The sequence below is a fragment of the Theobroma cacao genome, chromosome 1 (assembly GCF_053813885.1).
Source record: "Theobroma cacao isolate CCN51 chromosome 1, ASM5381388v1, whole genome shotgun sequence".
Classification (NCBI taxonomy): domain Eukaryota; kingdom Viridiplantae; phylum Streptophyta; class Magnoliopsida; order Malvales; family Malvaceae; genus Theobroma; species Theobroma cacao.
The window spans coordinates 39069209-39093721 of NC_142639.1; the positions used below are offsets into that span (position 1 = coordinate 39069209).

General features: G+C 36.4%; 4 protein-coding genes, 1 non-coding gene and 1 pseudogene across 7 annotated transcripts; 2 read left to right on the forward strand and 4 right to left on the reverse strand.

Annotated features, from left to right (window-relative positions):
- Positions 1–9: 9 nt before the first annotated feature.
- Positions 10–3211, reverse strand: LOC18613974 (phosphatidylinositol 4-kinase gamma 4-like). Its single transcript, XM_018119917.2, has 2 exons — positions 1241–3211; positions 10–698 (listed from the first exon to the last, which is right to left on the reverse strand). The coding sequence occupies exons 1-2, from the start codon at positions 2642–2644 to the stop codon at positions 315–317; spliced, it is 1788 nt and encodes a 595-aa protein (XP_017975406.2). The 5' UTR covers positions 2645–3211; the 3' UTR covers positions 10–314.
- Positions 3212–3889: 678 nt separating this feature from the next.
- On the reverse strand, positions 3890–7095 carry LOC18613975 (calcineurin B-like protein 7; annotated as a pseudogene). Its single transcript, XR_016028495.1, has 6 exons — positions 6672–7095; positions 6222–6330; positions 6035–6087; positions 5345–5425; positions 5137–5249; positions 3890–4400 (listed from the first exon to the last, which is right to left on the reverse strand). The product of XR_016028495.1 is annotated as a calcineurin B-like protein 7 (transcript).
- A 1184-nt stretch (positions 7096–8279) lies between these two features.
- On the reverse strand, positions 8280–11312 carry LOC18613976 (Acid phosphatase/vanadium-dependent haloperoxidase-related protein). Its single transcript, XM_007051484.3, has 2 exons — positions 10489–11312; positions 8280–8711 (listed from the first exon to the last, which is right to left on the reverse strand). The coding sequence occupies exons 1-2, from the start codon at positions 11188–11190 to the stop codon at positions 8550–8552; spliced, it is 864 nt and encodes a 287-aa protein (XP_007051546.3). The 5' UTR covers positions 11191–11312; the 3' UTR covers positions 8280–8549.
- Positions 11313–13257: 1945 nt separating this feature from the next.
- Positions 13258–19885, forward strand: DL1B (DYNAMIN-like 1B). 2 transcript variants are annotated; one of them, XM_007051485.3, is made up of 16 exons: positions 13258–13583; positions 13958–14021; positions 14121–14225; positions 14411–14512; positions 14915–14965; positions 15055–15116; positions 15432–15522; positions 16733–16797; positions 17073–17267; positions 17526–17645; positions 17873–17943; positions 18037–18262; positions 18349–18399; positions 18635–18863; positions 19199–19338; positions 19453–19885. In XM_007051485.3, exons 1-16 carry the CDS (start codon positions 13455–13457, stop codon positions 19579–19581), a joined length of 1830 nt encoding a protein of 609 aa, XP_007051547.1. In that variant the 5' UTR covers positions 13258–13454; the 3' UTR covers positions 19582–19885. The 2 variants fall into 2 exon arrangements, with proteins under 2 accessions (XP_007051547.1, XP_017975398.1); XM_018119909.2 differs by having other exon boundaries at positions 13499–13583; positions 13941–14021.
- Positions 19886–20102: 217 nt separating this feature from the next.
- TRNAA-CGC (transfer RNA alanine (anticodon CGC)) lies at positions 20103–20175 on the reverse strand. Its single transcript has one exon. It is a non-coding gene; the product is annotated as a tRNA-Ala (tRNA).
- A 1433-nt stretch (positions 20176–21608) lies between these two features.
- Positions 21609–24444, forward strand: LOC18613978 (medium-chain-alcohol O-fatty-acyltransferase-like). The gene is made up of 7 exons (XM_088808234.1): positions 21609–21884; positions 22554–23141; positions 23220–23286; positions 23368–23474; positions 23610–23819; positions 23974–24111; positions 24201–24444. The coding sequence occupies exons 1-7, from the start codon at positions 21609–21611 to the stop codon at positions 24360–24362; spliced, it is 1548 nt and encodes a 515-aa protein (XP_088664360.1). The 3' UTR covers positions 24363–24444.
- The last annotated feature ends 69 nt before the right edge of the window (positions 24445–24513 follow it).

Sequence of the window (24513 nt, forward strand, 5' to 3'; positions counted from 1 at the left end):
ACAGTGAAATAAATACAAACCCAAGTCTTCAATTGAAATTTCAAAAGACCAATTAAAATATCCTGACAAATCAATTGAAATGAATGCAACAAGACCTCAAATTAAGAGGCATTTTGTTAAGTACCATAAAGAATAGAGAATCACATGAAAGTGTCGCTAAGAGTAAATCATTGAGCTTTCATAACCAGTCTGCCGAACCATTTGAGGTCCCATGATCTAGCAACGGATGCACAAGTATGACAAGGCATGTACAACTGCACAACTATCAACTAGTATTAACCACCATTCTCTACAGCTGTTCAGCACTTCCACCATCAGAATGATTCAGCAATCTCATCCAGACGGCGATCCATGATTTGAGATAGAGTTTCGAGAAATGCAGCTTCACTTATGCCAGGAAGCACAGAATCCTGTGCCTCTTGGACAATTTCCTCAATCACAGATTCCTCGTTCAAATTCTCTCTGCACATTATACTTCCAATGGCAAAGGGAGTGAGCCCTCTCTCTGCACCCTTTTTAAGAAGCATGGTGGAGATCCGGAGCGTGCGTGCACATTTAGGTGGCATATCCCATCCATGGAATTTCAAAAGGGAAATATCTTCTTCAGCATCCAGTGATTTTATGTAGTCAATTGTCTCAGGGGAGTAAGGTTGACGAGCTTGAGGCCAATACAGCCAGTCATATGTGCAATCTTCAAACTATAAAAACAGAAAAGATGAATTGTGATTAGGCTTAAAGACACAGCAAAAGACAACATGCAGGAGAAAAATATCGGAAACAGAGAAAAAAAAAGGTAGAATATGAGCTTTCAATGTCAAGAAAGAAAATGAAATCTGTAGTGACACTCATAACCACTCCATAAGATGAAGAAAAACCCCAGAAAACTTAGGGACAGAATCAAGCTGGCAGCACCACTCAGCTTGCTTTACAGTTTACAATTAACCATATCTCTGAATCATAAGAATTTTAGCATTGTAGATTCACTTGATTCAAAAAGACATAATACAATTTCAATCACCTTCTAATCATGCACATGTATAATACGATTTGAATTAAATTCACAGTTACATTAAACCATCCTGGATAGGGTGTTTGACATTTACAATTTAGAGGAGGAACCTAGAATAAAAAATAACAAGAAAAGGAGTGGAGTAAAAAAGTAGTAAAAAACAATAAAACCAAGAATGATGTCATGCAAAGAGTAGCAGGAAATTAAGACATATCAGTGGAGCATATTTACACTTTCAGGCAAGCAATAGCCATGGTCGATTGGAATCAGCAATGTCTGCCCATCTTCATCTTTGCTCATTAAAATATTCCCAGCATGCCTGTCTGCATTAGCCAATCTTATATCCAACACAGAGATTTTATGTACTTGCTCAACTGGGAAAGACCCAGGACCCATATCCTCACAACTTCCGCTGTTCTCCACAAACATCTGCAATGACCCAATCTTGACCTTTGCTATATCATCAGGATTGTTAAACCCACTATGCAAACACTTGATCATAGCAGTAGGAGGCACCCCAGCAAAACCCTTCTCATCACCATATAAGGTGCGCCACTCATTCTTAGGATGATCCAAAATATAAGCTGCAACTTCCCTGAATGCTCCTTCTCCAACTGTTGTGCCCTTCTTCAACCCTTCATTATCTGATGACACTGGTAGTTTTCGAGGGTTGTTAACAGCTAAAGGCTCCTCGTCAATTGGCTTAAAAACAGCAACAAATTTTTGGCCTGATGAATCCTGCATGAAATAGGCTCCTCCAGTACCCTCAACAGACCTGATTGGAATTCTTCCGCCATTTAATCCATCAAATGTGGAATTAATCATATCCACAATCACCGCAGGCAATTCAACCTTGGGATTAACAATAACTGGCTCCAATGAAAAATCCCTGTCAGGAGGCTTTCTAGGTACAACCTCTCTATCAACTTCATATCCTCTACTATAATTCTCCTCACAACAGACATCATATTGTCTTCTATTGTTCTTCTCACCAGCATCACAATGTCGCTTGTCTTTCAATTCTGGTGCCACAATAGACAACTCGAAATTCTTAGCAACAGGCTTTCCCCTAACTTTGGCAGATTTTCTGACCAATAAATGCAATACAGCATCATTGTGCTTACATATATCATCAATAAGCTTCTGATCCTCTAAAATCTTCCCATCACAAAGGACTTCTTGCTCATCAAGTTCAGTAAACTGCTTCTCTCTCTTAGCAATCTGTTGCTTCACATAACCTACGTCTCGCCCTCGTCCAACATGAAATGTGAATTCTTTCCCAGAAGTAGTCTTAACATTGATGACCTGAAGATCAGAAAGCCTAAGAACCAAGTGCAGGACATTCCCATCGTTGACTCCATAGTCACGAATAAGGGAATTGCTCCGTGCCAGCTCCCGGCCTCCACAAACCAACCTCTGATTCTTCACAACAAAACCTTTACATGTTTGAATCTGTAGCTTCACGGATTCAATAGAATCCGATTCCAGAACCCGCATAGGTATCATCGATCCAGAAAGGGCCAAAAATATCCAAATTGATTCGTTTTCACACAGACCCAATTGGGGATTCATGTGATCAGGAGGAACCATGGGTTCATTTCGAACCGAAACAACAGCAACACCAGCCGACGACATTTCTGACAGTGAAATGTTGAAGAACAGAGAGAATCTAACACTCTACAAAAGAATGCTAAAAATTTAACCTAACCCTGTACAAATTCACAATAAAGCCCCCATTTTTTACAATCTAACACTTCTATACAAACGAGAAAAATGCTTCTCAATTCAGGCTCAAGGACAAAACCCTAAGCCCAAGGAATCAAAACCCCAGAAATCAGAAGCGAAACATTTAAGGTTCTCACAGCTCAATTCATCTTGATTTGTAAGACTAGGGTTCCAAGATTGAATGTACGGAAATTATTAACAATGAAAAAGAAAAGAAAGAAAAAAAATAATATATATATATATATATATATATATATATATTACGAAAGAGAGAGGATTCTTACCAGAAGAACCGAAGAGAAAGGGAAAGCAAGAAAATGAAGCTTAAATAAGAGGCTAAATTTAGGAAATTAAAAAAATTTTGGGTTTTTTTTTTGGAGCTGATGGCAATGGAGGAATGTAGGTGACAAGACAGGGATTGAAGAAGAGAAAGACGCGTGTAGCCGTCGTCGTTTTATAGGTAACGCGTAAACTTGTATACTAATATAGACTTTTGACCAATTTATATAGAGTCTATCTTTTGATACAAATGAGTAAGCAATATGGATTTTTTTTTGTGCTTCCCATATTTAGACTGTAAATTTTCCTAAAACAGTAAAATTCCTGGAGTAGCTTCCAAGTCTTCTTTTTCTTTTTCAGAAATATATTAATTTATTCTTTAAATTATTTAAAACATACAAAAAAAATACTAAAATATTTTCTATTTTTCTAGCCATTTTTTTTCTATTAATCTGTTGAGAGACTTTTAATTTTCTAGGCTTTCTTGCCGCCCGCATTTCAAAAGTTCTGAAGTGGCTGAACGGAAGCGGGTCAAATCAAACGGATGAGCATGGACCATATATAATAATAACAAAAGTATAACAATCAAATTCCAAATTCCAAAATCCAGCGGTAAGCTGCCTCGTAGCCACGTTGGTTCTGATCCTACTGGAATATTCGGTTTTGATAATAATAATAATAATAATAACAACGTGGTTTAGGCAAGATTGATACGAAATTTCCAAGGTTCCAACAGGTCAGTGATGACTTATGGGATGGCCGATGAACTACTTTGTCTTCACCCCTTTTAGTGTTGAATTTAAGTTTATTTCATTCAAATATGAATGAATATGTTCGGAGCCTTCATTTCTGGACTAGTAAAAATGTAATAAAAGGTGAAAACTGAACCTTTCACCGTAAATGAAATACGTACCTTGATTTCCCATATTCATTTTTGTCATATTTGATCCACATCTTTCAGAATTAACTTAATTAATAAACCCCAAATTTTGTTAATCAAGTAAATATGTCAGATGATTGTGCCTGAACACGAGACGTGGTGACAAAAAGATAGTTTCGACGAAGAAACTAGGGGCCATGTTGTCGATTGAGGACGCCTGAGGCAGATTCTGCCGTTAGATGCTGAAGGTTTCCCTCAGCATGACTTGTTTGTGTCTGGACGCCGACTTTTTTCAACCAGTTTCTCACCAATATGGCAATTTTTCTTCTTTGAACAGTCACCGAGAGGTGCACCAATGACAAAACGCAGGTTTCTCCAGAGTTCAGTTAATGCATAAGGCGCTGAATTTGCATTCAGGTATGCTGCTTGGAATGTTCTGCTTCACCGTTCAGCACAAAGCTTGGAAATGCTTGAGCAATGACCCTGGGAGGTGAATAGACATGGGAACTGATACCAATTCAAAGTCAGATCAGCAAATTGTTTTACAAACATGTAATTCAGGAGATAAATGTTGACCATTTGTAGTCTATTCAGCATTTCACCCAGTATTTTTCAAACAAACAGCTATTCAAATTCAGAGGTGGCAATTGGCAAGTCAAAATGGTTGCGATCGAGCTTCAAAGGAGCCATAGACCAAACCCTAACCGGGAAGAACGTTTTGCAATGAAAGTGAATGCTAGTTTGATCAAGACTTTTTGCTGCTGCTACTTTCTTTTCCCTTTAACTTTTTGTCTTTTTGTTTTCCCCATTTGTTTTACCTTTCAGGGCGGGTGTGGGTGGGAGTTGATCTTTGAATAGGTGGCAGACTTATCAGTTCAATTTGCAATAAATGGCGTCTAAGAATTATTTATAAACTAAAAAAAATGAGATTATGCTGTGAGAATCGTCAAGATTATAGTTCAAACAAATGAGGCTAGCTTTAGCAACAACTCTAAAGAGTCATCACATCAAAACTTTTTGCATGTCACAGATGATTGGCAAATCAGCTGCTAACAGAATTAGTTGAATGCTTACATGAAAACTTGCCTGTCAATTCCCCCCTTCCCCTATCTTTTGGTGAGAATTGAAGTTGCTTTTTTTTATCACGGAATAAAAGATTTAAAGAAAAAGAGCTTTGAGGATGGATTTGCAAGTAACTATGCATTAAACCGATCCGAGATTGAGAGTAGAGTTAAGAATTTACATCAAGTATGGACAAGTCATGTTCTTCAATAACAATGGACTCTTTGTCACATAACCTTTCCATTCTTCTTCATCTATCCAGCCATCACCTTTGGCATCAGCTTCTGTGAATGTCTGCACAACAGACAAGCATAAGCAAGCATTGAATCAGAAAAGAAAAGTAGAGACAAAGAAGAGCACTTATCCGAGAGTATAGAAGATGTTCAAACCTTGTCAACAATTGTTTCAGCAACATCATCAGCTAGAATTAGATTGAATTACTTTAGAATAGCCAGAACCATCTCCTTCAACTGTAAACTCACGAGAAAGAGGCATTAGCATAGGGATCTTGATGTAATTATATTGAATAACAGCATAAGCAATAAAAGCTTATGAAGCTACATTTGAAATGGAGGTTTGCAGAAGAAGCCACTTCAGACAAAACATAATGAGGAAAAGGTGATGAATAGAAACAAGTTCTGGTATAAAATAAGATCAAAATATTGAGGCAGAATTTTTGATGGGGCAAAATAAGCAATTGCAACACTTTTGAAACTTCTAAACGATAGGGACAGATTGGAAAGCAACTAGAGAAACCAATACGTCAGAAGCAAAGATTTTGGATTACTTTGAGTATGGGCATTTCAGGACATTTCAGCTTCTGTCTTTTGGAAGAGAGTAGGACTAAAAAGGAAATAATTTCAAAAATTTGATCATCCTGAGAGCTTGAGAGGCAACCGATTTGCCCTCAGCACGTTGCTGCTCACTGAAATATCAATTTCAATCAGCAACTATGGATGCTCAACATAAAAACATATCAAACAATATAGCCACTGTTAATTCTCGAAAGTTGCACAATGTAAGAGCTTTACTCAGCGCATTACCATGCGAGCAAAATGGAATAATGAGATTGAACTTACCTCCTCATGCTCAATGCAACTAGTGTGTCTCAAATCATACAACTTAAAAGCATCTGCCACAAGCAACAACAAACATAAAATTGATCAGCTCTACGTAGAAATTACGTGAATGTCCTGTATAGGAGAAGACACTAAAGAAAATAGTACTACAATATAAAGATTCTCTGTCATGAACTTCATGTCTTACATCCTGTTTTTGTTTCTTGGGGAGTTTTTGGGTGAAAGATGCCCAATGAGCAAACAAATTCTCCAAAATCAACTTGCCCATTGCGGTTGTCATCGAAAACATCAAACATCTGCAAATAAGTGACAGGAGATAATAAAACTTTAGGAGGCAGATAGCCAGATACCGAACATTGTGTTCTTTTTATTGTCAAAGACCAAAATCAAGAGGAAGCTTGGCATATTCCAATAACATGTAAACGAAAAGGCTACGACTCTATACGTGCATGCTTAATCCAATTAGAACATTTAGACAAAGCTTTAGAACAGCATTATTCCCCATTATGGCTACATATCATTACTTCAAATACCAAGACGGGAAAGTAAGACTTAGAGAACAGGTTTAGGAACTGTTTGGCGAAGGCCTTTGTAAGGAACCCATTTCTCAACTTATAAATAAGACCGACACCCTTACCGAGGTTTCAGTCTTGGCTGTTTATGAATAATGCAAGTTGCGGTTCTTCCTGTTGATCAGATAAAATTGCAAGTTAGTTTAGACACAACAAAAGGTAGCTAATGTCAAGCAAGTTGCATATATTGCATATAATTATGGAACTGCTTAACTTCTTATATAGCTCATGCAAGGATTGAATCTCACTGGCAGTAACTGTCAAAATCTAACATAAATAACAGTAGTGCTTTGTTTCAGGTTTCAGCAAAGTAATTCTTAAATAAATTAAAGTCTTGTTTGAAGAGGACAGTGAGGTCAGAACATCCAAAATTTTCCTATGGAACATGTGAATTGTCTTATGAGAACAAAATAATCAGTTGAATTTATGCAGAAGGATATAACCCTTTGAGCTTTACATGAAGTCAACCATATAAGGATAAAGAGATAGCTAAACTCACGAGGTGTTTCAGAAGCAAGATTGTCAAAATTCTCTGGCGTGGGATCGTTTACAGCTCCTGAATCTTTCGAGCAACTTGAACCCATTTCCGGTATAAGTTGTCAGCTTAATCAGGTTAAGTCTTTTAAATATATTGATACACCCCACTTTAACAAGAATAGAATATGCTGAATTACACCATCATATAGAAGTAAAACACCACTATTAGGAGATAAACGCACATAAAATCACAATTCACAAGAAATCAATAACTGTTTATGAACAAGACAAATAAGCTGCATCTCTGGCAGCTCTTTAACTTTCTTTATCTGATGTATGTAGGGGTCTATCCAAGTTTCAAGATTGTTATCCCAATTCACAGCCCCGCGAAAACGTTGACCAAATTGGGTTGGAAGGAAAGGAAACAATGAACTATAAAAGGAGTAATACGAACAGAGAGAAAGAAACGAAGACGAAGGAAAAGAAGGGTATGGAAACGAGAAAATATCTTTGTTCTCGAACAAGAAATACTAAGAAAACACCAGATAAAGATTTTGCCATTTTGGGATATGCAGCTGAGAGGAGGACAGTAGTTTGTCTTGAATCTTCGGAAAGTTTTATGGTTTCTCTTTTAGTTGACCTCTGCAGAGACGTACGTGATTCCGACAAAGATCTAACAATCGGTGGACCATGAAAGTGATTGGAGGACTCTGGGAAACTATTATTCAATGGCTGCCATCAGCAAACTTGGTGATTGTGGGGCCGTTGGATCACCACGTGGCGCACTGCTGTGGTTCAACCAAAGCCCTTCTAGTTCTAACTGAGATAGCGGCTTCTAGCTAGTGATGGTGTGGCTGTAGCCCAGAAGAACTGTACTATTTCATTTCTTTATTTATTTTTAATTTTTGGATAAAGACAGAGATGAGTAGGTAGCTTGAAGAGATAAATCTGTCCGAGTTGGAATTCCCTTCTCAAATCCCAAATTTGCACCGCCTTCGTCCGAAATTTATTTGCAGATAAGAAGAATAAATCATGAACTTTCACCCGAAATAAAGTGACACCACAAATTTCTAAATGCCAAGAACCGGCCATGGCTCAAGGTTACCCAGGGGAAAAATGCGGTCAAGCAAGTTGTTCAGCACTCTTCAATCCTTCGTCTAATAATTACCTTTCTAACTGGCATTCTTGATCCAATATACAGGCAGGAAAATTTCTAAATTGCTATACTGGCGTCAATTCAGATTTGTGCTACAAGTAGCAAAGTTACTGAAACGGAGAAAGAAAATTTCCGCGTCTTCTGGTTCAGGTTATTGAGGATTTAAGTAGGGAATACAACAACTCAGCAGGTCATACAAATTTTTTTTTATTATTTTTTGAAAGGCCAGACCATAAAATTGAGCCAGGGGATTTTAAACTAGCAAACACTGTTCACACGATCCGATCAAAAATTGCTTGCAGAAGCAGTTCTAGGTTGCAACCAAGCAACCTTGACAGCATATACAAGCTACCACAATGCCAAGCATAGCTCCAGCAAAGACCTGTGAGGGAGTGTGTCCAAGAAGTTCCTTGAGTTTTCTTTGACTGATAGGATGCCCTTGAAATAGGTCCTCAACGATCATATTAAGAACCTACAACCAAGGCATACAAAAAATTATTCCATGATTCCAACACAAGTTAGCATTCACAAAGGTAAGAGATAGTTCTCAAGGCAACCAAACAGAACGTTGGGATATTGCATATAATAATTGGAGGAAACAACATTTAATTCAAGGTCATGTTTGTACCCAGGAAAAACACACCCATGTGAAATCTACGCAGATATAAGTAGGCGGTAGGCCAGTGGGAAAATGCAGACGTACACCTGTGAATAAGAGGCTTAACCGGACGTTTCAATATTTATGTGTGATAGAGCAAAGAATTATTATTCTATACACTGCCGGTGGAGGTTTTAAACTTTACAAGTAAGATTAAAATATTATCACATATCTTTTTATTAATCATATTAATTTATTAATTATTTTAAATATACCTTAATAGGGTATATGACAACTCTCTAATCCCATTCATGGAGTTTAAAAATTCAAATGATGGTGTATTGGATAATTTTCTTAGAACAAAGGCAAGGACGTTCATATTATTTATGGAACACTAATATATGACAAACAGACTATGGCAATTATTATAAGTTGAAGCAGGGGTATCAATGGCCATCATATTTATTTCAGTGGTTCAGATTCAATTAGCAGCTAATAGAGGTTATTAAAAATTTAAATATATCCTTGAAAATCATCAACATCGCTCATCCTTTGAATTACCTAAATGAGAATAAAACATCAATATTTCATATAAATTCTTTAAAGCTAAAGAGAAGCAATACTGCAAGTCAGAATCTATTCATAACTTGGGAATAACTTCAAGCACCATTTATTATTAAATGTTAAGAATAACATCTTTGCTTCTCCAATGATTAAATAATCCATTCCAGCACTTCCACTTCAAAGCCCAAAGTGATGATATATGAATCAAACTAAAAGCTACGGTCACCACGGGGGAAATTATATTAGGAAATTTTACTTGTAGAAGCACAGGATGTAGCTCATAATGCCAAATACACTAGGCATACCATCTCTAAGACCCCCACAAACAGATCTTGAAAATGTAAATCCAATGGAAATAGTTACTGCAGAAACATCTTATGGTATTACATATACCAGGGAGGACTTTGCCTATCTCCACACATTATCTGAACATATTCAAGATCTTAAGTTTTGGTTTTTCAATTAATTGCCCATCTGCGTCCAAAGCCTACCCACCCTTCAAACCAAACATATATCACAAAGCTTCTGATTTACTATGAGAACAGGGCAATCATCCTGAGTCAATCAAATAATCAAAACCATCCTTAAATAATACGTACATGTCAATGAAATGCCAATAGGTTGCTTAAAAAGTTGAAACTCCGGGGCATCTTCCTATAACTACATACCTATGATGAATTAAACATGAAGTGGAAAGCAACTATATTTTCATCCTTTTCATTTTCTCTAAACAACCAAGACCTAAGGGCTAGTCCTGTCACAATTTTAGGCTGACAAGAATAAATGTTGATCTCCAACCATCAAAACTGCCAAAACTGACCATTTTTGGCAAAACTTATGCCCTCGGAGAAACTACTCAAATCATACTAATTATAGTGCAAGAATCAAACATATAATACAATTATCGCGATATTAAAAACCGAACAATTAAAACAGAAAAAGGAAAAGCAATGCAACAGTGTAATAAAAAACAATTCAATGCGCATATATATCCACCAAAACCCTCTACCTAGCACTTCAAAGATGCATCCAAAACTCAAAATCTTCATAGTAAAAAAATTTAAATCAGAATAATATTGCTTCTTACCGCAGCTTGCATCCCAGCATGCCTTCTAACTCCAATCGCATCGTACATAACAATCAAACTAAACCCCAAACAAACAGGAAAAAGAGAGTCTGCTATTCCATGACAAATCGCCACTGATGTTGTCAAAGCAGTACACAAAGCCGAGTGCGAAGAAGGCATCCCACCAGAAGCAAACAATATCCTAAAATCCCATTTCCTTTCTACAAAGAAATTCAAAAACACCTTCATCGATTGAGCAATAAACCATGCTAACAAACCGGAAACAAACGTTGGATTCGCCGCCAATGTCGCCACAAATGGACTAATTCGAACCTTAGCACTAGCCGTTACACTTAATAAAGCCACCCCAAAACCTCCGCTTTGCAAGTAATTCCCACTAAATTGGTCTAAAATTTTGTCTGATTCTGCGGTGTAAGCGTGCAAACATGAAGCCCATTTTTGAGTGTGTGAGAAGGCCAAGCCTTTGATGCTTTTTAAGACTGGAACTAAAACCAATAAAGGGTTAACCGAAAAGCATCGATTTTGAGAGTTAGGAGTTGGGTTTATGGGATTAGAAGGAGTTTTAAAGGCGAAAGAAACTGGAGAAGCTTTGACTTTGATGAATGAGAAGTGAGGAGAATAATAATTAAAAGGTCCAGTTTTGTAGCGTTGGGGATTGAAGCAGAAAGTATTTAATGTGGGGTTTATTGTGACAGAGCCCATGAGAAAAGCCGGTTCTTATTAGCTTGAGTTCTTCGAGTCTGCATTTGACAGTTAAAACGGAGAGAGAGCAAGCGGAGGAAATAGGAAAGATAATGATGAAGGTTATGTGGGGCTTGAGAGAAGGTATAAGAAACGATTTTTAGTGGGTGACGGGAATTTAAATTTTTATAAGATAGGAACTTGTGGTGGAGAAAAAGCCCTTGGTTTTGGCTTATTTTAACCAATATGCCACTGAGGCGCATATTTTTGCAAGGCCCCACGCTCAAAGGATATGCCAGGAGCTACCATGGTAGCAACCGGATGGACCAGTAGCTTTAGGACATACTGCTGCAGCTTACTGGCTCGGAAGATGGAATTAGAACTTGAAAAGCGCGGTTAAATTGGCGATTCTGGACAAATGCCCAAAAAAGTCTAATTTCAGTTTCTTTCTTTCATAGGCTGGATCATATCATTGGCATAATTTCGATTCCAGATTTATCTTTCAAGTAAATTGAAATTTTGCATTTAGTGTTCTAGATGCGTGTGTTGCGTATGATATTTCAAACTAATAGCAAAAAAATAGAGAACAAAAACGAGAACTTATAATCAAATCTTTCTACACCAATTCATATAAATTACATTTTTAAAAAGAAAACGGGAAGACCATTTTATTAAAAATATATATTAATAGGATAAAATAAATTCAATTCAATTATTTTGACACAATTTTTTATTTAATTCGGAGTTATCTAATCTATTATATATATTTTTTGTTTATCCAATTAAATTCGAGTTTTCTAAAAGACTTAAACTTAATACTTAATGATATATTGGTTTTACTATTGATAATTACAAGTAATTTTTTTTATTTTATTTGATTCTAATTTCTAAATCCATCCCCAATAATTTTTGAGCATTAACTTCTAATCAATGAGGAAGAGTTTAGGTTGATTTTGAGTTTCAAACTTATCTTAAAAGAGAATCACGTGTGAAAGAAAAGAGCCATATCAAATTTGGACACAATCATTTATTTACAATTGGATTACCATATGTTTGCACTTTTTCATCAAATCTCATCTTCTTTTGTTTTTTTGTTCTCTTTAATTTTTTTTTTTTTAGAAAAAGACAAATATAAACAACACCGAGCACTTTATTACTATGTTTCTACATATTACTTGAGTTTGCAAGAGGCTATTTTGAACAATAAGCAAATAAAAACCACAGACAAATCTCAATCTTTAATTTTGAATTAATTCACATGGAAAAGATAAGTTATGTAGGAGAAATTACGATTAAACCCCTACACATTCTTAAAGGTTTACCACTACTTCTTTACGGACCTTCAGTTGAATGCATTTATTTTCCTTTCCATATGGTAAAAAAAACACAAATAACTTGATTTAAGTGTGAATAATAACCATGTAAAAGTAGGGTTTATACTTGATACATTAGCATTATATAAAATTTATATAACATCAATAAACTAAATATTTTCATCTCATTATATAATAATTTTAAAAATTAAGAATTTTTAAAATAAATATTTATGATTTAAAAAACATGCACTTTGAAATTTTTAAAAAATTTTCATTTATACATTTATAAAATAATAATCTATATGTAATATATATATATTGATAGTACATCAAATACAAATTTGTGAAGTATATAGTAACAAATTCCAACATTTCACCAATTTGGATTTGTAAAACTCCAATGTTATAAAATAATTTCATACAATTTAGATAATATTATCAATAAATTAAGAAATATGACCAAATTAAATAATAAAAAATGTTTCTAGACACTAAGTTGAGTTATTATAGTTTCAAAAAAAAAATTTAGTTATTTGAAAACAAAAGAATTTCTATCAATTTATTCAATTTTCCTCCCCACAAATTAGAATTACCTCTCAACCGCTGGGCTCGGGCCTTGCCTCATTGACCGAATTTATAAAAATCCAAAATACTTGGACAGAATTAGGGTTCCTATATAATCGGAGGCCCAACTAGCCCAACGAGGAGGACGAGAAGACCGTTATAAGAATCCACGTCACCATTGTCCTTCTCTCCCTCCAACCGACTCTGTCAGACTTTTTCCCGGTTCCTTCGCCAACCCAAATTTCTGACTTGAGGAAAAACGCAGCCTCCCTACCTCTTCTTCTCTCCTCTCAAATTTTTAAATCAAAACAAACTAAGCACATTTTTCTTCCGAAAGCGCCACCTTCCGAGTCGACTCACTCCTCGCTACCTAAACTCGTCCATTTTTGACTCGGTCACCACAGCATGGAGAACCTGATAACATTGGTGAACAAGATACAGAGAGCGTGTACGGCGCTTGGCGATCACGGCGAAGAAAGCGCGTTGCCCACCCTTTGGGATTCCTTGCCTTCCATCGCCGTCGTCGGTGGTCAAGTATGATTTCTGTCATTAGAACTTTTTTTTTCGTTTCTCTTGATTTCTGATCATTCTCATTATTTCTTCCTCCATTTTTTTTCCTCTTTCTTTGTTTTGAATTATTTTCGGATTTTTAATGTATATTTTCTTTTTGTTTAACTCTGTGTTGATTCATTTCTTTTACCGTTTGATTCTACGTAATTTTGACTAAAAATTTTCTTTGTCTCTTCATTTCATGCGACGATCATTTTCTTGGCTGTGTTTTATCCTATTTTGAAGTTAGAAATTTCAATTTATTGAAATTAGGCCCATAAATATGGTTATTAAATCATTCACATCTTTTTTCTAGCATAATTTTTTGATTTAATCGTTTAGTAATCCAATGGTTATAGAGTTCTGGAAAGTCATCTGTGCTGGAGAGTATCGTTGGAAAAGATTTTTTACCTCGTGGCGCAGGTAAATTTTTACTGCTAATTTTTCTTGCTATTGCTTCACCACATGTATGTTTATATATGTCCCTTGATACCTGGATATTTGGAAAAACCTTGTTCTCAGGGATTGTTACAAGGCGGCCTCTCGTCTTGCAACTTCATAGGATAGATGAAGGAAAAGAATATGCAGAGTTCATGCACCTTCCTAGAAAGAAATTCACCGATTTTGGTATGCTTGCTGTTAGATTAGAATTTATTGAGCACTAACTTCTTCTAGTTTGTTTAGCTAATACAGTTAGGATCAATTCATTTTAGTGCTGTATACTTGAGTTAATTTTTGCTAAATTTATTATTAGTTATTTATGTCTTTGTTTAATCTTGAATTCTAAGCTTATATACTCTACATTTGTGCAGCTGCGGTTAGGAAGGAGATTTCTGATGAGACAGATCGAGAAACTGGCCGTACCAAACAAATTTCTAGCGTTCCGATCCATCTCAGTATCTTCTCTCCTAATGGTGAGATAAAGTGGTGGTCAAGTTGTTTAATCCTTGTCATGAATAGGTGTTATCTGAAATAAAACAAGGATTATTTGGTACCAAAAATGAACCTCCCAATTGTTTTGATCTGAGATAAAGAAAATTAGAAGATATGGGATTAGTTAGTGGTGTCAATTCATCTTGCCAACCTTTATGCAATATCAGCATGAGTTGAATTTACTTTTAAGATTAACAAGTATGCCTACTGCCCATCATTCAGCTGTTATTATTAGTTTATTGGAGGGTTGTATCTGTGCTATTTCTTAAATGGGCTTGAATTATTACGGGCATCTGAAATTTGTTTCTTTTGTAAAAGCTGCCAGATGCGTTTCTATTTCTTGTTGTTATTATTTATATTTATTTGCTTCATTACCTTTGCAGTGGTGAACTTGACATTGGTTGATCTCCCTGGACTTACAAAAGTAGCTGTTGGTGAGTGTCTGCCTTTTGCAAGTTTTTTTACATTGACATATTCATTTAATGAATTTAATGAATAAGTTGTGATAATTGGCATGTTGTAGAGGGACAACCTGAAAGCATCGTGCAAGACATTGAGAATATGGTTCGGGCATTTATCGAAAAGGTAAATAGAGGCAGAACTTGAGAGATTCTTGCTTACTCTAAGTATTCTAAACCAAGCATCATGGAAAATGACGTTAAATATTGTTCATCTGATTCTTCTGACCAATTTTTGTTCATAAAATATATTATGTCAATAGTTATGAAGTTCATTGAGTTCAGGGCAAGTAAAACCAGATATGTATGATGGTGTGATGTAATTTTGCAGGGTCCACTTAATGCTTAAAACATTCTTTGTTTCTTATGATGCTTTCATATACAGTAAGATATGCTTTTCAAGTAAAATATTTTATTGTGCTATACTCGCCTCTTATTGCAGCCCAACTGTATCATCCTGGCAATTTCTCCTGCCAATCAAGATCTTGCTACTTCTGATGCAATAAAAATTTCACGTGAGGTTGACCCTAAAGGTATAATTTTTGTCAAATTCTTTCATGTATTAGATAATAGACATTATTTTTTTCTGAAAGTTGATTGAATAGAAAGAGGTGAAAGAAGGGAGATGAAACAAAATTAAATAGGTTTAAGTAATTTGAAAAACTAATATAAGGTTCAATAATGAAGAGTATGGAAAATATATTAGGAAATTGTCTTGCTGACAGAGTGCTTTTAACGGGATGATAAAGCGATATTTCTACAAGTTACTGTATGTTGACACTAGTTGTTTGAATATCCTTTCCTTGTGCCAATATATGGATGCTAATGTGACTGGAACTTTCACTACAACTAGAGGATTGTAAGGGTGCGCCTTCTTTGTACCAGTTATATTGTCTGTGCCAGTGACAAGCTATTATATGGTGTTAATTCATGCACCCCCAGTAGCACTGATGGGAGCCTCCTGAAAATATCTATGAGTATTATTATGATCCATTGGTTATGTATCCTCCATAGCTTAAAGTGCAATCAGCATGGCATTTCTCTGTAATTAAGTTAATAAAAAGAAAATTCATTCTTAAAGAATCAAGTGCCCTCAAAGACTGCATTACCTCTTTGAATGTGATTAACAGCCACTCTTGAACTGGTAGGCAGAAGTTGTACAATGTAAAGACGGAATGGAGGATTGGCTGGAAAACAATTCCAGTTAAAGTGATGAAGTCTATTTCCTTTACTTGAGCAACGGTTTTCTTTGCCCTTGACTTGTGTCATGCCTTTGCTTACCTGCTCAACTAGGCCCTCTTAACATTCTTTGTCCATTGCCCTTCATTTGCAGTCTCACTTCTTTTTTCAACTACTGTTTTTGTGGTATAAGAAGCATCTGTAGCAGAAATTTGAATTTAGCAGCTATCAACCTGCATAATACACATCTTGTATTAAGGATCCTGCTTAGAGACAAGATACAAATGTATATTGAATGGTGATGTAATTGATCAAAGGGAATAGTGATAGTTACAGTAGCAATGTTGGGTTTCATTTTAATGGTCTTGATTCTTTCACTATTATTGGGGGGTCAGTTGCCTTCTGGCAGAGAAACAGATAGTTCTATTGATTTAAGTTCTATTGATTTAAAATATCCATCATTGTCAGCATTAAAACTTTTTTCCTATTTGATCATATGATTATTCCCCTAGTTTTCGATTATAATTGTATTGAATTTCACTTTGGTTGGTTGTCAAAAATCAGGAGAGAGGACATTTGGAGTTTTAACGAAGATTGATCTGATGGACCAGGGTACCAATGCAGTTGATGTAAGTTTTTTTCTTCAAATTGTTGAGATAACTGACATTTATAATATAATAATTAGGAGTAGCTATAGGATGTATATTATCTTTTATATTATACAAATCAAGTTAACATGTTTTGTTTTTGGAGCCTTTCCATTTCTATACAAAAATATTTTTACAAAGGTCTATTTAAACATGTTATTTGTTTCAGTGTCTTTGTGGGATTTTGTTACCAATAATCATGTGTTTAGTTCACTTTAATGACTTTCTTTTTTTCTTTTAATGTTTTTGGATTTTAGATTCTGGAAGGAAAATCATATAAGCTACAGTTTCCATGGATTGGTGTTGTTAACCGCTCTCAAGCTGACATTAACAAGAGTGTTGATATGATTGCTGCTCGACGTAGAGAGAGAGAATATTTTCAAAATAGCCCGGAGTATAGTCACCTTGCTAACAGGATGGGTTCTGAGCACTTAGGAAAGATGCTTTCTAAGGTATATAAATATTTGTTGTTTGCAATCTATGTAAATAAATTTACATTTATATGTTTTGATCCATTTTGAGGCATATAGAGATTTTTATGTAGATACCCATATTTTCTTTTTAAATTTTAATTGTATGGTAGTTTCCTGCATACATATTTATTCTTTGATGTTAACTTTAATTTGCTAACTGATAATTTGGTTTTTTTCTTTTTGGGTATTTCAAGTTATTAATGTAATTCTTACTACTGAAATTGGTTGAATTTTCAGCACTTGGAACTGGTGATAAAGTCTCGACTTCCTGGTCTTCAGTCTCTTATTAGCAAGACTATAATTGATCTGGAGGCAGAACTGAGCCGTCTTGGGAAGCCTATTGCTGCTGATGCTGGAGTAAGCATTGAACCTATTCTATTGCTTTCAAGTTTTGCCTTTTGTCAATTTTTCTCAGCTTAATTCATACTGGATGACCTTTTTATGGAATTTGTATTACTATTATCTACATATCAGTCTTTGATAGTTAGGGTGAAGGTCTTTTCTCACCCTCTCTGTCTTTCAATAGTTGTGGAATGCATGATGCTCCCAGGTTTAGCCACTGACTATTCTCTTTATGTATGTAGGGGAAGTTATATATGATAATGGAAATCTGTCGAGCTTTTGACCAAAACTTTAAAGAACATCTTGATGGCGTGTATGTTTTTATGTAGTGCTGTGTTGTGTCAATTTGCTTTATATCTTGCCAATTTCCAATTTAATGTGCTTTTGGTTTTATCAATGTTCACAGACGCCCTGGAGGTGATAAAGTATATGGTGTATTTGATAACCAACTTCCTGCTGCTTTGAAGAGGTTACAATTTGATAAACATCTTTCAATGGATAATGTGCGCAAGTTAATTACTGAAGCTGATGGATACCAACCACATCTGATAGCTCCTGAGCAAGGATATCGCCGTCTTATAGAATCTTGTTTAGTATCTATTAGAGGTCCTGCTGAAGCAGCTGTTGATGCGGTACAAATTTCATTTCTTTAGCAATCATCTTTCTCGACCTTTTGTGGCATGTGGTTTGATGGATACCTTTCATGATCCATTTTCAGGTTCATTCTATACTAAAGGACCTTGTTAACAAGGCTATGGCTGAGACAATGGCAAGTCAACGGCCGTGCTGACTTTATGATTTTATCATTCTTTTTTAATTTAATTACTTCATAAAACATGTTCACGTCCTATTTTGGAGTCAAGCATCTCTTTGCTGCCTTTTTTTTTTTTTGAGACCTCATATATGTATTGCTCACTATCTTTGCTCCTTTTTGATGATTACTTGTTCAATGCTATAACCCCCCCTTCCCATTTTCCATCTTAATTTCTTTTTATTGCATACAGGAACTTAAGCAGTATCCCACTTTAAGAGTGGAAGTAAGGAATGCTGCTATTGAATCATTGGAAAGACTGAGGGAAGAAAGCAAGAGAGCAACTCTACAGCTAGTTGATATGGAATGTGGTTACCTGACTGTTGAATTTTTCCGGAAACTTCCTCAAGATATTGAGAAGGGTGGAAATCCTACACATTCAGTTTTTGATAGATATAACGATTCCTATCTTCGACGAGTTGGTATGTACTAAAAGGCTCAGACAGTTTTACTATTAGACAAGAATCTGTAGCTCTGTTAGTTTATGTAATGTTTTGGAGTTCTAAATTTTTTAAGTTTGTATTCCACAGTTTTGTCATCAGTTGTTTGCTCGGAGAAGACTCTCCCCTTTTTTCCCCTTCCTCATAAAAGTTTCTAAAAACAGTAAAGTAGGAGAGATGTTAGTTCACCATGTTAATTTATGATATTTCCTGCACATAAATAGACTGGTAAAAGACTGGCTATGAATACATTTCATCTGTCTCATTTTAACTATGATCCTCTCCTGTTTCTTACTGTTTCCGATGGGAAAAAACAGGTAGCACTGTCCTGTCCTACGTCAATATGACTTGTGCAAGTTTGAGAAACTCTATCCCAAAGTCAGTTGTCTATTGTCAAGTCCGCGAGGCCAAACGCAGCTTGCTGGACTTCTTCTTCACTGAACTGGGTAAGAAAGAGGTAAGCATTTTCTTCTCAAATTCTCCCCCGCCCTGTTGCTACAAAAATGCGAAAAAGGAAAAGAAAACAGAGGATGAACTCTGGTAATCACCTGTCCATTTGCTATATTTGCAGACAAAGCAGTTGGCTAAGTTGCTGGATGAGGATCCAGCAGTTATGCAGCGTCGTACCAACCTTGCAAAGAGACTGGAGTTGTACAGGAGCGCCCAAGCAGAGATCGATACAGTTGCCTGGTCGAAGTAGCGGAGAATGGACTGTTTTCAAAACCTAGCTCTTTTTATCGGTAGTTGAATTGAGACTTATCTGCAGGATGATTCTTTTATTCATTGGAACAGGAGAGTGGGCTGCAGAGTTTATTTTCCACTGCTTTTTAATTAGGACATATAAACCGACACAAAGGATTCAGTCAGCCGTTATTGATGTAGTCCCTTTAATATTTTATTTCATATCAATTCTCACATATTCTTTTTGTAAGTAGCATTAATTTGAATTTGAGAGTTCCTATTAGTAAACGTATATTTGCGTTAACACAAATTTTCTGGCATAATATGACGCAACTCAACTTCAAAGTGTCTGATCCTGCTCGTGCTTAGTTTACTGACACTTTTATTGTGTGCTGAATTGGAGTAGACAACCAGCAGCTCCAATCTATAGCAGTTTTACCATTTTAAAAAATAAAAGCGTCATTGAAACCGGCAGACATTGTGAACTACGACGGTTCCTAGCCTTGAATTGTTCAAGGTTTTCAGCAGAAAAGAGATCGATGGAGGTGCGGGGAATCGAACCCCGTGCCTCTCGCATGCGAAGCGAGCGCTCTACCATATGAGCTACACCCCCTACGATGGTGGCAAGCTACCAAGTTCAATAGAGGTATATATCCATCCTATGAAATGTTTAACAAATGCTACTGGGATCTCTCACGCGATGATGTAAGACATAAAGAATTCATCCAGATTCCAGACCCATTCAAGAAATCTTTCTTTTTATGGACATGCATTGCATTCGTTGGCTTACCTCAGTCCGATCTGCCTGTCAATTGTTAATGGATGCCACAAGCAAATGTAGTTGTTCTGTCTGAATTACGACTGCTTTAACTTAGCATTGACTTGTTATAGCGAAAACAAAAAAAAACATCAAGTTTCGTTGGATGTTGAAATTAATGCTATGGTTGAATTTGGGTGATGCTGATGGCAAAAAGGCAATGGCATCTTTTGCAGTAGCATGTATTAAAGATTAACATCCAGAAATTGCAACAACAAGAAGGAGCCACCTGGTTGTTTTCACCACCATACTCCTCCATTTGTCCAAGCTCCATGGCTAGAGAATCAAGGTCAAACCCTCTTTGAGGCAGCGAAGACAGGCTGATATTAATGGCAGTTGACATCACAGAAAAATTCAGATTGCACCGTTGTACTACTCTACTGTAGGATTAATTGCTGCTCTGATATACTCTCTCCTTCCACAGGGACAGACAAACCTGAACACCTCCCGACACCTCAAGACTTATTACTTCTAATCTAATAAATTTTTCTGATAAAGTGTTCTGTCTGATAATGATTTTAGGTTGAACTTTTTGCAGTATAAAGTATTAATTAGCTAGCAGTGTTAGTTTCTCGAGATCGCAGGGGCAGTTTAATGTTAAGGTTGTATGGATTCTACGTTTTAGGATATACTAATAAAAAATTAAGTATATATGTGACTCTCAGGTTACTCAAGGCAAAAGAGATTTTGATTTCAGTGGAGTGTTTTAAGCTAATAGTTGTCATTGTCAAAACTCAAAAGAGATTTGCTGCAAAATTCAAGAACAAGGCAGCTCTAGAGCACAGCAAAATCACCTGAAACCTTACTGTCAGTCATACTGAAGGTTTACAAAAGTTTCTCTGTAAGCTGTTTATTTTCCTGTGAGAGCAAAACTATGGATTTTTAAAGTCCAAAGGTTAAGAAAAAAAGCATAAAAATTATTAAAAGGTGGTACCATCCGATGATTCGATACTGTATATATATTATGGGTGTATCAAATATAAGTTTTATTTTTTATTTATAAAACATAAAAAATTAAAAATTTTAGATGTTTTAGAAAGATTATATAATTGTAAGAATGGGCAAGCACCCTAGCGTGTCACTAACAAGCATCAATATTTAATGCATGGTGCATCCCCTCTATAAATAAGACACTCTAGGTAGTCACTTGCCATTAGATAACCTCGAGAGCTCATTTCATTTGCTTACCAAGGCAAAAGAATTTTGTGGAAAAGGCTTTGGTAGGTATAATGGAATCTAGGAACGGTTTCAGATGGAGAAAGCAAGGTCTCAAACCGATCGAAACGAAAACAGGAAGCAAAGGAGAAGAAGAGAATAAGAGTAGTAGCGGCCAAAGAACAGCAGAAGAAGAGCCATTAAGCCCGTCAGCTCGTCTGTTTCACGAACCAAACTTCAACGTGTATATTATAGCCACCTTGGGGTGCAAGACCAGAATTTACCCGGATGTTGTCAAAGCCAACTTGGGCCATACTTTGCTTAAACACCCTCGTTTCTCTAGTTTGCAGGTAGAACAAAACATTCTCAACTTTTATACTTTAAACTTTCTTTTCTTTTGGGTACTTAAAGGAGCTCCTACTTGAGGTATAGTTTACTTATTTCCCCTTCATCTCTCGATTGAAAATGCTAATTTTCTTTCAACCTCTTTACTTACTAATAAATAAATGCATGTTTATTTAACTAAGGAAAAATCTGTCACAATAACTAGCAGAGAGCGATCGCCGGTGCTCTTCTCTCTCTAGCTAGCATAAGAAGCTTTTCTGGAAAGAGAGAAATTAATGGACATGGATCAAAGCTTGCATGTTAGCAACGTGTACAATTTAAGCGGCAACGAAATACCAACTTAAAGTCTTAAACCCAACTACACCAAGACAAAAATTCTGTTGCTTTCATTTGGAGATGTTAAGTAGGAGTTTTTAAAGATAAATATTTATTGTTGTTTGCTGATGTTTTCGTTGCTATTTAGTTGGATTAAGTTATTTAAATGTTTGCATGCATGATTTGGGACTGGTTGGAATAATTACCACTCAGACACATATCTCAATGGCAAAGATATGGGAGTAGTTTGCAGCTTGAAGAGAAACTTTGCCTATATATATATATATATCTAGTATAGGTAATTAGGGGTACATGCATCTTAATTTTCATTTTCAATACACTAATACTAATATATATAGAGATGTCAGGTCGAGGACGAGGATAATAAGGGAGAAATGAAATGGGTTCGAACAGAAGTGGATTTGGAAAGGCATGTTGTTGTTCCAGACCTGGACCCAAACATGGACTTACCAGACAAATTCCTTGAGGATTACATCTACAACCTGAGCAAGACCACCATTGACAAATCGCAGCCTCTCTGGGACCTCCATCTGCTCAACTTAAGAACCTCACAATCCGAGGCAGTTGGTGTTTTCAGGATCCATCACTCGCTTGGCGATGGCACTTCTTTAATGTCTCTCCTGCTCGCTTGTACTCGCCAAATGAATGATCCTCTGGCTTTGCCTACCATTCCGATCAGGAAGAAGCAAGAGAGGAAGAATGATCGTAGAGGGTTTTGGAGGATTATGTTCATGCTTTGCTCAGTTTTTCAGGTGTTTTGGAATAGTGTGGTTGACGTTTTCATGTTTATGGCAACGGCATTGCTCTTGAAAGATACGGAGAACCCTTTCAAGGGTCTGCCAGGAGTTGAGTTCACTCCTCGGCGAATTGTCTACGGGACAGTTAGCTTGGATGACATCAAGTTGGTGAAGAATGCAATGAACACTGTAAGTAAAACCTCAGAAGCTGCTCTCTCAGTTATTTCAGAAAATTTTCGAGTAAAATCTTTTCAACTTAACTTGCAGACCGTAAACGATGTTGCTTTGGGAATCACACAGGCGGGTTTGTCACGCTATATCAACAGAATATATGGTTAGGTTTTTCTTGTTTTACCAGTATGCATAGTTTAAGGGTGAAACAAAGCGATTGTCTGATTCATTTTTTCACTGGTAGGCGGGAATAAGAATGATGGGGCAGCAATAGAAATGGATAATCTTCCAAAGAGTATTCGCCTCCGATCAACTCTGCTCGTCAACATAAGACCATCTGCAGGAATCCAAGTTAGTAGTTCTCTCTCACACTAATTCAGCAGTTAATTGTACCAAATACCAGGCTTATGGTTTAGGTACCTTGGGTGTAATTAACTTCACCTGAAATCTCTAATCACTCTCTTAAGCATGTTCAATGTGTGTCAGGCTTTAGCAGATATGATGGAGAAGGATGCTGAAGCAAAGTGGGGCAACTGGATTGGTTACGTTCTCCTCCCCTTCACCATTGCAATTCGGGATGATCCATTAGATTATGTTCGTGATGCTAAGGCCACAATTGACAGAAAGAAACGCTCCCTTGAAGCTATATACACTTTCTCCATTGCCGAATTAGTGCTCAAGCTTTTTGGAGTCAAGGTTTTATTTGAATCTTCTAATTCACTTCTTTCTGCAGAAACGAAATTCTAGCAGTACTTTATTCTTAAACTAAAATTCTGATAGAATCCCTCTGTTCTTACGGCCTTCACTCATTTCTTACGAAGAGTATGTTTTTGTCAATTGGTGAAAACAGGCAGCAAGTGCTCTGTCCCACAGAATTATGTCTCACACAACAATGTGCTTCTCGAATCTGGTTGGACCTCTGGAGGAAATTGGTTTTTATGGACATCCCATTGCTTTCCTTGCTCCTAGTTCTTATGGTCAACCTCATGTATGCGTTTATTTTAGAACAACATCTAAAATACTATGTTGTCCTGTCGATGTTGGGTTGACTAATCAGCTGATAACTAAAAATTGCAGGCATTGATGATCAACTTCCAGAGCTATATCGACAAGATGACCATTGTTCTGTCGGTGGATGAAGGAACTATACCAAACCCTCACCAGCTATGCGATGACATCGTGGAATCACTCGGGCTCATCAAGGATGCAGTCGTGACCGGGGGCTTGTCTGGAAAATGAGAAACACTGCGCCACATTTCTCATAGTCGACTTCGTACGATACTCCTTGATTATCGACCATTAATTTTATGAGCCTCAACGACTAGAGATAAATAATAATGAAGAGTACTCTCGTCTAGTCACGAGCTTCTTTAATTTCTCATTGTTACTT